At 38.1% G+C, this 13,120-nt stretch overlaps 1 protein-coding gene across 1 annotated transcript in view; it reads right to left on the reverse strand.

Annotated features, from left to right (window-relative positions):
- Positions 1 to 2,015: 2,015 nt before the first annotated feature.
- LOC6575896 (roundabout homolog 2) overlaps positions 2,016 to 13,120 on the reverse strand; it is a 57,138-nt gene continuing 46,033 nt past the window's right edge. The window contains exons 10-12 of the mRNA XM_002001864.4: positions 12,960 to 13,120; positions 10,446 to 10,767; positions 2,016 to 4,518 (exon numbers count right to left, since the gene is read on the reverse strand). Coding sequence (XP_002001900.2) covers positions 3,492 to 4,518; positions 10,446 to 10,767; positions 12,960 to 13,120 — 1,510 coding nt within the window. The 3' untranslated portion in view covers positions 2,016 to 3,491. The remainder of the gene's footprint in view (positions 4,519 to 10,445; positions 10,768 to 12,959) is intronic.

The following is a 13,120-nucleotide window of genomic DNA, read 5'->3' on the forward strand; positions in this document are numbered from 1 at the left end:
GATTAATTACTTTATAAATGTATTTAAATATATTATAGTTATATTTATACTCATATTTATATATTAAATTTTAAAAAAAATAAAAATAAAAAAAATAAAAAATAATGTATAGAAACAAATATTTTTGAATATTATATATATATTTTTTAAATTAAAATAAAATAATTTTATATGCCTAGGCAGAACCTATATTAATATACAATGTAAATCTATAAAATATTTCTAACTTCTAGATATTTTCTCTTAAGAAATCTAGTTTTTTCTTCCTTAACCCATTTATTCAAATCCAAATATTGCAGAGTCTTCATGTGTATGAAAGTGGTTTACTGTACTTCTTTATATATTTTATATAGGCAGTATATATGTATATATATATATAAACAATTACAACATTTCTATTATAAACTATTCCCATTCCATATATCCTATATACATACACATTTAATTCGTTCTAATAATGTCCAATGGGATGTTGAAATTGTTGCAATTGGCATTGCGCTTCATTTGGTTGAATTGATTTTCATTTGTTTGCGCAATTTGCAGGCACAATTCCGAGCTGCATCCGTTGGCCGAGCGAATGAGGACAAAAGGACGAAAGGACATGAACACAAGCAAAACAACAGAGAGCAGGAAAAAAAAAAATAACAAAAATTGAACAGAAAACAACAGACATAAATTGTCAATAACAATTTGTAAAATTGTTTTACAACCAAATGTGAAAACAAAAATAGAGATTCGACTAGAGCGAGATAGCACTAGGCAGGACAAGAGTGTATAAGAGAGAGAGAGAGAGAGCGTGAGAGAGAGCGATAGGCAGACATTTCATTTGATTATTGCTGAAATTCCAATTGCCATGTTTACAGCTAAATGGGGGCAGGTGGTTCGAGTAGGGGGGGCGTGGCACAGACTGTATCACTATAAACAATAACTCATTTCGTTTTAATGAAGCTCGGCGTGGACGTGGGCGTGGCTGTGTGCAAGGGGCGGCATAATTAATTAGAGGACAGCCGGCAATGCGAATCGAACTCGATTTTTGTATTTTTATGCGCTTAACTGGTTCGGCTAGGGTATGTGGGGTATATTGGTTATGCTAAAGGGTTTGCAACAAGCTCTGGTGGTCATCTGCTATTAATTCTAAAACATTCTAAACAGTATAGTCTTACTTAATTAAACGAATTTATAAAAATAAACCAAAAAAAAAAAAAAAAAAAAAAAAAAAGAAAGAAACAAGCTAAGAGCTCTCTACTTTTATAATAAAAACTTCTATTAGACACAAAATTCTAGCGTTCGTCAGCTTAACAGCTTGTTCTTCAATGCATACTCAGCAAATGGGTCAGGGTATTCGCTAGTCGAGCATTTCCTCTCGTACGCTTGATTTACCTCTTTTCAAATGGTAAAATCCATGGAATTGTCCAGCAGAAAGTAGGTGTCGCTGTGACGCCTCCAAACAGTGGCCGCTAAAAATATCGAGAATATTTAAATATATAAAAAAAAAGAAACAAAAGCTAGTATTAACTTTTTTGATAGTTATTTAGTATTTTATTTATTTTAGCATTAATTTTTTTGTTTTCTGTTTTTGCTGCATAATTAATTAATTTATCGCTTACAACTCGATCTGCAAATATATATATATATTATTCAGATTTATATATATTTTAGCTGCTTTCTATTTTTCAGTTTAGCTACAGTAACTAAAACTAGTTCGTCAATTAAATTACAATTTAAATGTTTCAATCAAACAATTTTCAATGCAGTTAAAGAGTTCATTTTACGCTCTTCTTCTTCTATAATTCGCGTTTTCCATTTGGGGGGGATTATTTATTATTTATGATATTTTACATTTAACAGCCTTATTATTAGCATTTATGTCGCCTATCTGGGGGATTATTACACATTGCATGAATTCTCTGTATTTATTATTTAAGTGCTGCTGGATTTTAAATACATTTCTAAATTTTTAGTATTTTAGGTGAGTTTTTATTTTGTAATTTTTTATGTATTTCGTTAGGGTTTACTTTTCCATAATTTTACTTTTATTTTCCTTCTCTTTTTTTTTGGCTCAATTAAGTCGGATTTGGTACTAAAAATTACATTTATTTTTACTTAGTATAACTACGTCGGTGCTATTTATTTTTTCGTGTGTGTGTGCTTGTGGGAATTTCTTTTCTATGTAAAGGTTTTTTTTTTGTGTCGCTTAGCTTTTTCAGTAGAAATTTCATATTCCATATGTTTTATAAGGTTTCAAAACTATTTACAAGCCAATATGTACTATATATAAATATAGATTATATATATATATATATATATATATGTATATATACCTTTACTATATATATATATATGTATATATTTCATATATGACACACTCACCTTTTCGTTGTTGTGGAAATCGAACTTGCATTACGGGTTTATCTAGTCTAGCGGGCGTTAGCTACTCTTAAGTTGATTTGGGATTTACTAAAGAGTTTTTAGGTTTATCTATGGGAGTTATGTGAGTGCAAACTGTTTATGTGTGTGTGCAAACTATATTGATTGATTTGCAATTTATGTTTAGCTAGTCTGTGAAATTCTAGAATGCGGATCGCTTAAGGCCTGTAGAGTTCCATGGATTGGATTGATGTAAAAGTAAAAGTTAAGCATTAATCGATATTCTTATAAAGCTCAACTCTGAGTTAACATAAAAATGCACTGCTATAATTAGTATAAATAACATACCAAGCTCTAAGTCAAGCATTGCGCACTGTACAGTTTGTTTGGCTGTTAACAGAAATTACCCCATCCAGCGCAGGCTATCGCATTACAGACTATGTTAGCCTCCAGTCTCTGTTAAGTTGTTAGCTTCATAGTTTGCCTGTTTCACTGCTAACTTAACATTGCGCAATTCACTTAAGTCTCTTTGCAATCTAATCAACAGAGACTTTGGAATATGAACTGTTATCAGAGACTTTTTACATTCCAAAGCTCTCTTGCGGCGGCTGCATACTGTTAACAATGGCCTTAACATTCCAAAACTCTGTTATCATTGCATAGTCTGTAAGCGTTATATTAACAGCAAGTTTTCTGCAGCGAATTGAGATTCTGGCTTCATGTGCACTTTTCGATGTCTCTTGAGCTTTTCAAATTCAGCTAACTCTGATCTTCCCTTTACATTCACTGTTGTCGATGTTATTTAACAGTTCTCCTTGAACTTGCTTACTGCTCGCAATCTCATTCACTTTAACATGTTCCCAATTCTGTTAAGTTGTCTTCTCTTACAATTTCACTTATATTTCACTCTCTCTTTCTCCCCCTCCCTCTCTGACACTCTCACTAACCCTTTTTGTAGTCCAACACCCATAATGTAGCTTGCCCTCAGCCAGCTCTTACCCAAATGCAGTTCACAACTTTCGTTTCAAGCCTTTCACTTAAGTCTACTGAGCAAAAACACAACTCAAGGGATTTATCTAGATAATCCCCTTCCGATATATATGCATAGATATATGTATAGGTGCTTAGACATTGGCGCTGGTGCCGAAGCTACTCAGGAATTTGCTATCAGACGCTAGGCTACTCGAGCTATGGGCGGGATTGGCTATCAGCAGGGGCAGCTTGTTGTCACCTGAGCCGCCATGGAATTGCTGCTGCTGTTGCTGCTGCTGCTGCTGCTTGAAGGTCTGATAGGCATCGGAGCTGACCGCGGACCAGGTGCCATCCTTGGCCTTGACATAGAGATGCTGCTTGCTGGGCTGCTTGCTGCCGAAGTGATGGAAGTCATTGGAGCTCCAGTCGTTGAGCAGCTGATTCGTCGAATTGCACAGGGCCGAGAAGTCGGCGTCCAATTGATCGGCTCCGTTGGCCGACGATGCTGGCGGTCCGCCGGTTAGATAGTCCACGTTGTTTGCTGGCTGCTGCCTGCTCGACTTGCCCAGGATGTTGTTCTCGCTCTTGAAGAGCGTCTTCGGCTGACGCTGGCGCCTCAGCGTGCCGGCCCCACCGCCGCTGGCTATTTGAGCCGCCAGCGTGGTGTTCGCATAGGCGCCCAGGCCCTGCTTCAGGGCATTGCTGGCGAGGAGCAGCTGCTGCTGCTGATTGAAAGGATTCGTGCGCTCCGTCTTCGGCATCGTCGTCGTCGTCGTCTTCATCGTCGTCGTCTCGTTCTGCTGCAGCTGCTGCTCCAGCTTGTTCTCGGTGATATTGATCTTCTTCAGCTTGGCCGGCGAGTTGCCCACCAGAGCCGTCGAGGCCGTCGATATGGTCATTGGATTGCCCTCCAGGCACCCGTAATGCGCGCTGGCCGGCGCCGAGTACATGCCCGCCGATTGGTAATCAGTGTTGCCCCCATTGCTGCCGCTGGCCGGCTTTGTGGCATAGCGGTTCTGGTAGAGCTTCACATTGGCCACCACATTCGTTGTCGCATACGCGCCGCAGCTATCGTACAGCGACGAGCCACCGGAAGCCGGCGCTGCATTGTTGTTGTGGGGGCTTTTGAATGTCGAGCAGGCCACTTCCGCATAGTCCGGCATATTCAGCGGGGACAGTCTAGATGAGAGAGAGAGAGAGAGAGAGGGAGAGTTTGAGGTTAGCTTATTAACTGTTAGCTTAAAAAGCGTATGTCTGCCATAGACACATTCACACACACACACACACACACACGCACACACACACGCACATGCATCATAAATCAATCGTAGGAAATTGCTTTTGTTAGCCCCACACACAGAGCGCATTATATGTAGCCTAAACCCATTGAAAATTGGAAATCGGGGTATAATGGTTTTGTTAAAAGGTGCATAACGGGTAGATGGGGGCGTGGCAGAGCCCATAAAGCATATAAATTGAACGGGAGAATGAGCTGAGAGCTGATTTAGCACTGTCCGGCTGATGCTGTACGTCCGTATGTACTTTTATTGTAAGTCCCTTGTATGGCAAAAGCAGATTAAGTTCGATTTAAAAAGTGATAGATATCGATTATCGATTTAAATATAGATAGATTATTGCTTTAAATATAGCATATACATATTATTAAGTTAAATGAACTTTAGTTAATTTCATAATTTTTATTTCTAGATATTTTTTAAAATTACGTTGAGGCGGTGCTGGTAGAGCTCTGCTGCCTGTTGCCCAACAATTGCCGTTAGAGTGTTAAAGCCTTAATGACAGTTTTTTTAAAGGGTATCTCCAGGTCGGACACTCCCTACTAGAGAGCTTTCCTCGAGCATGTTTTCGCGGTTCGCCATTTCCCTCAGTCGAAAATTGTTTCGTTGCAGCTACATTTATAAATTTCGCTCAGTATCGCGAGAAGTTCTACCCTTGCATTAGCTGGGCGTGTCATCCATTTAAACTTTCTAATTAGTGGGCGAAAAACATCAGCAACAACAACAACAGCAACAAAGACAGCGAAACAGCACCCGAAATTGTTGGCCAACAACTTTTTGGCCAATTGCAAAAATTGGTATGCGAAAAGTTTTTTATTGCTGAAATTTTTTCTCGTGCGCTAATTAGCTAATGAGATAATGCTTATCTATTGCAAATTTGCCAACGTATTTTTCACAATTCGCTTTTGGCCACATCTCGTTGGCTGCTTTAGCCAACTCAGTGGAAAAGTTCAGCGCTTCGTTGAGCATAAATTATTGCCAATGAGGAATTAGCCATGAATACATTCATCTATAGAGAGTAGCTGATTCCAGTAGTGTGAATGAGTTGGTCTATGAATAGCATTTGCATTTTTGATTCAAATCGGCAAGCTACAAATCTGTATGAATAGAATAGTGCAAACGCTTGTTGGCAATTCGAAAGTTCCTTGAACTCTGATGTGTGATGAGAGGTTTACAATGAACATGAGAGCATGGGAGACTTAACAAATTTTAGTTTAGTTTGGTTTTAGATGAAGCTCAAGTCTTACCGTGGAGGCTCTCTAATCTCAGCATGAACTTAAACTTAAAGCTCAAAGCATTCAATTCAAAAACTTATTTTATATTCAGTTTTATGGTATTACATTTGAGTAAACCCCTTAAAATTATTCGATTGATTGTTTGAAGAGTAGATTATAATATATACTTGTAAGATTCTTCAGAACTCAAGTTAGCTTTGAACTATAGTAAAACACCTCTTTAAATTCTAACAAATCTAAGAAAAAGAGTATAAAAACAAGTAAGAAGGCTCCAGTCGAGACTGCTCGACTAGGAGATACCCTGAACCCTCTAAGCTGATATTCTAATCATTCTGCACTTCTTTTATGCACACATACATATACATGCATTCACACGCACGCATAAGCCTGCGCTCTGCTAACTGCGCAGTAAGCAGCGACTGCGCTTGGGCTGCGCTGCAGTGTGGGCAATATTATGAGAATTTATTTGTTGAATAATTTCTTTTGTAGACATAGGATCTTAATAAAACTTTTAGAGCGTATTCATATGGTGAATATGTGTGTACATTCCAAAGCACAGTACTTTAAATGCGTTTTTTACAAATTGGGGGCGAAGGGGGCGTGGTATCCAAAATCTGTAAACTACAAAATCTTTGTATCCATTAACTTTATATACAACGCAAATTTGAGGACTCTAGGTCTAAAAGTGTTCAAATTAGGCTAAAAAAAAAAAAAAACAAAATCAATATTCCGATTATTCTCGATAAAAAAGTTATCGGATGATTTATCGAAAAAATAAAGCAAACTCATACTGCGTATGGTACACACGAGTATGCATGCCAAATTTCAGCTCTCTAGCTCTTATATCTTCTGAGATCGACGCACTCATACGGACGGACGGACGGACGGACGGACAGACGGACAGGGCTATATCGACTCAGCTCATCGCGCTGATCAAGAATATATATACTTTGTGGGGTCTGCCACGCCTCCTTCTGCCCGTTACATACTTTTTCACAAAACCATTATACCCTGATTTCCCATTTTCAATGGGTTCAGGGTATAATAAAATTATTGGATATGATAATAATTATAATAATGATAACTATATAATGCTAGTGATAATGATAATCATGATAATAATAATGATATAATTTTAATGATAATGAAGCAGAGTATGCAATTAAACTTTCAGGAATCATCCGAAAACTCCATTATAAATCTATCACATAGGCCTCTAACAACTGTATATGAATACACAGCCAAAAATTATCTTCTATTCTACCTAGGAACACAAGGGATTAATTGATTCATGATGTTAGAGAGAACCATCAGAACTAATAATTAAAGCTGAGAAAGTCTGAAAGCTCCAGGTTAAACCTGTCACAGATTCGTAAGAATACATATACAAATACACACATATGTATGTATGCATATATTTAACAGTTACCTGCAGCTCGGCCTAAACACGCCTGAAATTATGCAACGGAATTTGGAAATTTTCCAGCAATTAAACGTGACTGCGACGAGGGAATCGAAAGGCCTATGGGCACACAGGCGCCACATGCCAAAGGCCTCCTTCTCCCCCTCCCCCGCTCTCCTGCTCTGTTTCTCTTTTAAGTATAGCAGAGGCATTTGCATACGCTCAAGGCTTAAGGCTCAAAGTTGAAACCATAAGCAAAGGGGCGGGGGGCGGAAGTGAGGCTACACCCCTGGGGCTATCAATTTTTAATTGTTAATTTAGCGGTGAAAATGACGTTCGCATGCTAATAAACAAAGTGAATGGGGCGGGGGGAGCAGGCGGTTTAATAATAACCAATGCAAGATGTTTGGAAATCAGACAACCCGAAAAGAAATTAAATATTTTAATTGGAAATTCAAATGACACGCGTGCCAGGGCGCCCACTGAGGGTGTGTGTGTGTTTGTGTGTGTTGTTTTTTACGACTTTACAACGTTGTTAAAAAAGTGAACAGCGCAAGGAAAGTTTGGCGAAAAAGTAAACACAACGGAAAAATTGAAACGGAAATAATGAAAATCGCGTAACGGAAGTGGCAACAGCATTAGAAGAAGACGGCAGCAGGAGCAGGGGAGGAGGAGGCAAAGCAATAGGATGTGCTCAAACTGAAGTAGTGTGAGAGGCGTGTGACAGACAGAGCGAGAGAGAGAGAGAGAGAGAGCTCAGACTGGATATTCTCTTCGGTTGGCATATTGAAAAAAAAAAAAGTCAAAACAAATAAATGCGTAAAATGCCGCAAATAAATACGCACAAGCCGGCAGAGGCGGGTAGTAAGAGAGAGATAGAGAGGGGGACGAGAGGGAGCGAGAGAGTTGGCGGAGCAATATGTCGCAGCAGTTGCCTCTTTTTATTGCGCCTTGTTTGCTTTTCAGTTATTGTTGCCACAACGGTACATTAAGCTTTAAAGAAAAACTTTCGTTGGGGTGGGCGGGAAAACAGAAAATACAAAAGCATAAAAAGAAAACATGACAACAACAAAAACAAAGGAAAACAAAAACACGGCGCAAAATTGTTTAAGTAAGAAGTAAAAACAAAGCAACAACACGCAGAGGGCGATGGCTAAGAAGAACAAAAAGAAAACTTGGATAAAGTTGGCTTAAAGATATATGTGGATTAGGGCAGCTTAAAAATGAAGAGAGCAAGGGAAAGTTTAAAGAATGAACTGAGAAGGAGATCTGAGGGAAACATACGAACAAGAAAATTTGCTAAGGAAAATATATATATAAGACAATAAAATCAATGAAGATGAACTGAAGAGAGTTAGAACTAGTTGGGAATTAGAAAGAAATATTTAACCTTAGTATAATATATGAAACACGTGGAAATTGAAATAAGGTAAAAACGAGCAAGCGAATCATTTAATTTCTACTCTAATTGAGATTCGAAAAGAGAATTATAAGGTTTAGGCAAAAACGAGGAATAGATAAAATCAAATACAGTCGAGTCTCGATAATGTGCACCCCCCTAAATCGAAGAAAAGTCTGTCCCATTGAAAAAATTCGGTCTCGATAATTATCGATAGCTTGAATTTCTGAGTAAATCGAAAAAAAAAATTATCCCATTGCCTTTTCGAATTAGCGGTACTCGACTGTATATTCATAAATCATAAAAATATATATAGACATTCGAAATTAAGAATTAAGAATATAATTTAAATTTCTTCCAATGAAGTTATTTCCCAGAATAGATTTTATTAATAATAATAGATAAAGTATATTTAGTATATTGAAAATATTAATGGTTTTTCTCCTATTAATATATAGTTTAATAATAATTTTTTTTTTTACCAAGCAGAGATGGAAATAATAGTACAACAGATGTAAAAATTGGACAGCAAAATTTCGTGATTTATTTCAAAAGCTCTTTTAAAATTTTAAAATATAGTCATACAAATATTTAAAAAATATATATATATTCTTCAATTTATTTAAAATTGTTAATAAATAGGTTTGGGTTGTAAATGATTTAAAAACAAAAACAAAACAAAAAAACAAAAAAAATAAAACGAATTTTAGCAGTTCATCCAAAAACTCAATGGGCCGAGTCAAAGAAAACTTTGCTCTATTTTAAAATGCGCATAGCTAGATTTAAAATGCAAAAGTCAATTGCAAAAGATTTATTGATATATTTTATATTTAACTCAGGTTTATTGTACTTCAGCTTGAAATTTATGTATTGGAATAAATATTTTTTAAGCTCAGATTTCAGTATATTTGCAATATATTCCCCTTTTATAGAAGTCGGTCGCAAGAGAAAATATTTGTTTTTTTTTATTTCTGGTAAAATAAACAGAAGCCTTTAGCATGCACACACAGACAAACCCAACGCAAGGCAAACCGACAAATATTTAAAATAAAATAAAAAAGAAAAGAATACGCAACGAGAAATATGGAATGCGTATATGGAAATGAATTAAGGGGCCATCCCCAAACATAAATGGCCGCAATTGCCGTCGGTTGGGGAGGTGAGGGGGCGGGGCAGTAAAGCTGCTACCCATACAATAAATAGAGGCCAGTACCAGGCACTGGCAATCGCCATGGCCCAAAGTAAAACCCGTTCAAGTGTAACAATTTAATGGCGGTTGTTGTTGTTGCGGGGGTTGCTGCACAACGAGAGGGGTGACTGTGCGTGTGCGTGTCTGTTTGTGTGTGTGTGTGTGTGTGTGGGTGGGTGGTTTGTTTTTGGGTAGCTCTCATTGAAGTGGCTGCGACTACTGCAGCTCCGCAATTTTTATGAGCGGATCGTAAATAGTGCGGCCTGGCATTCCGTGTTTTCTTTTGGCCCCCAGCCGCAGCTCCGCTGTTTAACCCAACCCCCTGCTGCCCCGGCAGCCGTCACCACCCTCTACCCGCTCACCCGTGGTAGTAAAACATTTAAGCATTTGGCTTGCTTTTTCGACTGCTCTCTGCAATTTTTCGTAATTAAACAAGCAGCGAAGCGTAGACAGGATATTAAGGCAACGACTGATAAACCAGCCGACAAGTTCCACTACCCTTACCCCAGCACCCCTTACCACCAGCACCCCAGCGCCCTCGCTTCAGCAACCCTTTTTTCCCAGAGCAGCTTCAAATCAAGCTCACCTCTCATAATCAGGCAGCGGCTGTTGGGTATTTGATTGTCCTTGTTGTTGCCTCGGCTGTCCGCCTTGTTGCGCTGTGGCCTGGGCATAGCCCGGAAGTTGGTCCTTTGTCGTGGAGCCGGAGCCCGCCTGTCGCCAAACGCCGCCGCTGGGATCGATCCAGAGGCCACTGGAGCCACCAGAATTGCCACCAGCGCCACAGCCAACGCCAACAGAGTTGCCACCACCAGCACCGCCGCAGCCGCCGACTCCGCCAACTCCTGCTCCGGCGCCATTCATCGGAAGCGTTGGAAACTTTCGCACGGTGCCGATTGCGTGATTACCTGAAATAAAGCGCGAAATATCGAATAAATACACATGCCACAGATACAACAGTTATCCTCTCTATATACATAGCTTCTTTAGAGGTGAAAAGGAGAAAAAAAGGCCAACGTGCAAATAGTAAAAGACGGAAATAACTTTTTATTTTCAATTGACAACGAAAGAGGGAGAGGGAGAGGGAGAGAGAGAGGGAGAGCCTTCGCCTTCGCCTTGGCTTGCCCTCAACTGGATTTTTTACTAGACAATTGATGTGATTTTCACGTGCGCCTCTGTCGTTTCTTGAGCCATTTTAGTTTATCATTTTATAGCTGCTTTAACCTTTGAGCTGGAGCTCCTAATGTCATGAGTGCGTGTTGTTTACTCCGCTTTATTTGCTTCTATTTCGGTGGCTCACTAAACGAGCGGCCTAATTGGAGCCAGCCACAAACGAGCCGACCATAAATCATAGATTATATGAGCTCTATTTTGGCAATGCCTGCAGCTCAGCTCAGTTCAGCGTGAATTGCTATCTGAGGGATTTTATATTTAGAGAGAGAGAGAGAGAGAGAGAGAGAGAGAGTATTGTGTGTGTGTGTGTGTGTGAGGGCTATAAAAGGCAGAGGAAGCTGGAGATTTTGTTTAGGTATATTAGCATTTGGAATAGCTAACAGGAATTAGAAAATACTACATCTTTTTATTTGTATTTATTTCACTCTCTTCTAATATTAGAATTTACTGTGAAAAGTCATAGAAATACTAGAAATAACGGGTATAGCTTAATTTGTACCTTTTCTATTTAAATAGTAGTTTATGGGTTTATAATGTAGTCGTACATTAATGATTATGTAAAAGAGAATAAAATCGAGGAAAATATCGACGAACAAAATAAACTACAGTAGAGTTCGGTTATAACGACTCGCCTTATAGCGTCCGTACGCACGAAAAATCTGGTATATCTGGTCTTCCGGCTATAACGACGATTTCTTGAGCGTCGTTAAAATCGGATTCTATTGACTACTTAGAACTAAGCAGTTAGGTCAGATCATTACGTGAGTCGCGTTAGTTTACTTTATATCTGTTGGCTCTGTAATGAAGACTCAATAGTGGAGGGAAATTTGAGTTCATTCTGAAATCTGAATATTGATGGGCCCAATAACATATTTATTTATTTGTAAATAAAAACAACAAAAAGAATCACCCCAATTATAGACGGTTCTCTCTACGCCTCTGGCTGTATCTATATAGAAGAGCCTTAAAGACATATATAAATTAATAATTTGACCTCCTCCTCCTTCCTATACTTCTGAGTTTGCAGTCAATTAGTAGACTTACATGGAATAAATTTCAAGGAATTTTTCTCAGAGTTGTAGAACGTAAATCTAACCTCAAAATTGAGCTTCAATCATTGACAGGAAGTTTCTAACTCTTCACATATTTCCCATGTGACTTAACATTGAGCACAACTAATTCACTTACCTAATCGCATACTGCCCCCAGAAGAACTCGGACACTTACATACTAATTACTGAATACGTAATTCAGATATATTTAATATATATATATATATATATATTATGTATTTTACTGGAGATGATATTAAACATCTAAATCAAAGCACTGACAATAGGGGCCTTCGGCTAATATTTAATTTTATATAATTTTCTAGACAAGCCGAAGAGCCCAGCTGCCAGTGCTTACCCTAAATAAGCTTTAATTTAAATTCTAGTTTTTTAAGAAATAAATAGAAATAATTTTCTATAATTATTAAAAAAAAAAAAAAAAAAAAAACTTATCAGTAAATACTTGAAGCACATTAGGCCAAGTTGCAATACGCTTTCCTTCATATATTTCTTAATGAACAATTAAATATTTATACACACATTAGTTATTCTATCTATATTACATTCAACATTGCCATTTTAGACTTGTTGCCTAATCCATTTGCCATCTTTATAAATTCATAATTTGCGCAATTTCCTGGCCTAACAAGTGCAAATGAGTAAATGATTTAAGCAGCTTAAGCGCTAAGCTGTATCGACTGTGACGTTTTCTCTATTCAATGGAGCAACTGCCTCATCAATTTCAAATGTCTCCGGCGGAGTCGGACTAAGCTGCAGTTAGCAAAAATTAAGCCACAAGGAAATAGAAAACGAGCGAAACAATGAAAACAAATAGGAATGAAACGTAAAATGAATAGCAAAGATAGCCAACTTACCATGTAAGCTGCCCAGCGAGGTCTGCTTGATAAATTGATAGCGCTTGAATAGAACCAATGCGCCCAATAGAAACACAATTATGGCTATGATGGAGCCCAGCAGGACGATAAACCAGGTCTGCGTTAAAAAGTCATCGGCTATATCACGACTGATGGGATAG

The sequence above is a fragment of the Drosophila mojavensis genome, unplaced genomic scaffold (genome assembly GCF_018153725.1).
Source record: "Drosophila mojavensis isolate 15081-1352.22 unplaced genomic scaffold, ASM1815372v1 contig_36, whole genome shotgun sequence".
NCBI classification, from domain to species: Eukaryota; Metazoa; Arthropoda; class Insecta; order Diptera; family Drosophilidae; genus Drosophila; species Drosophila mojavensis.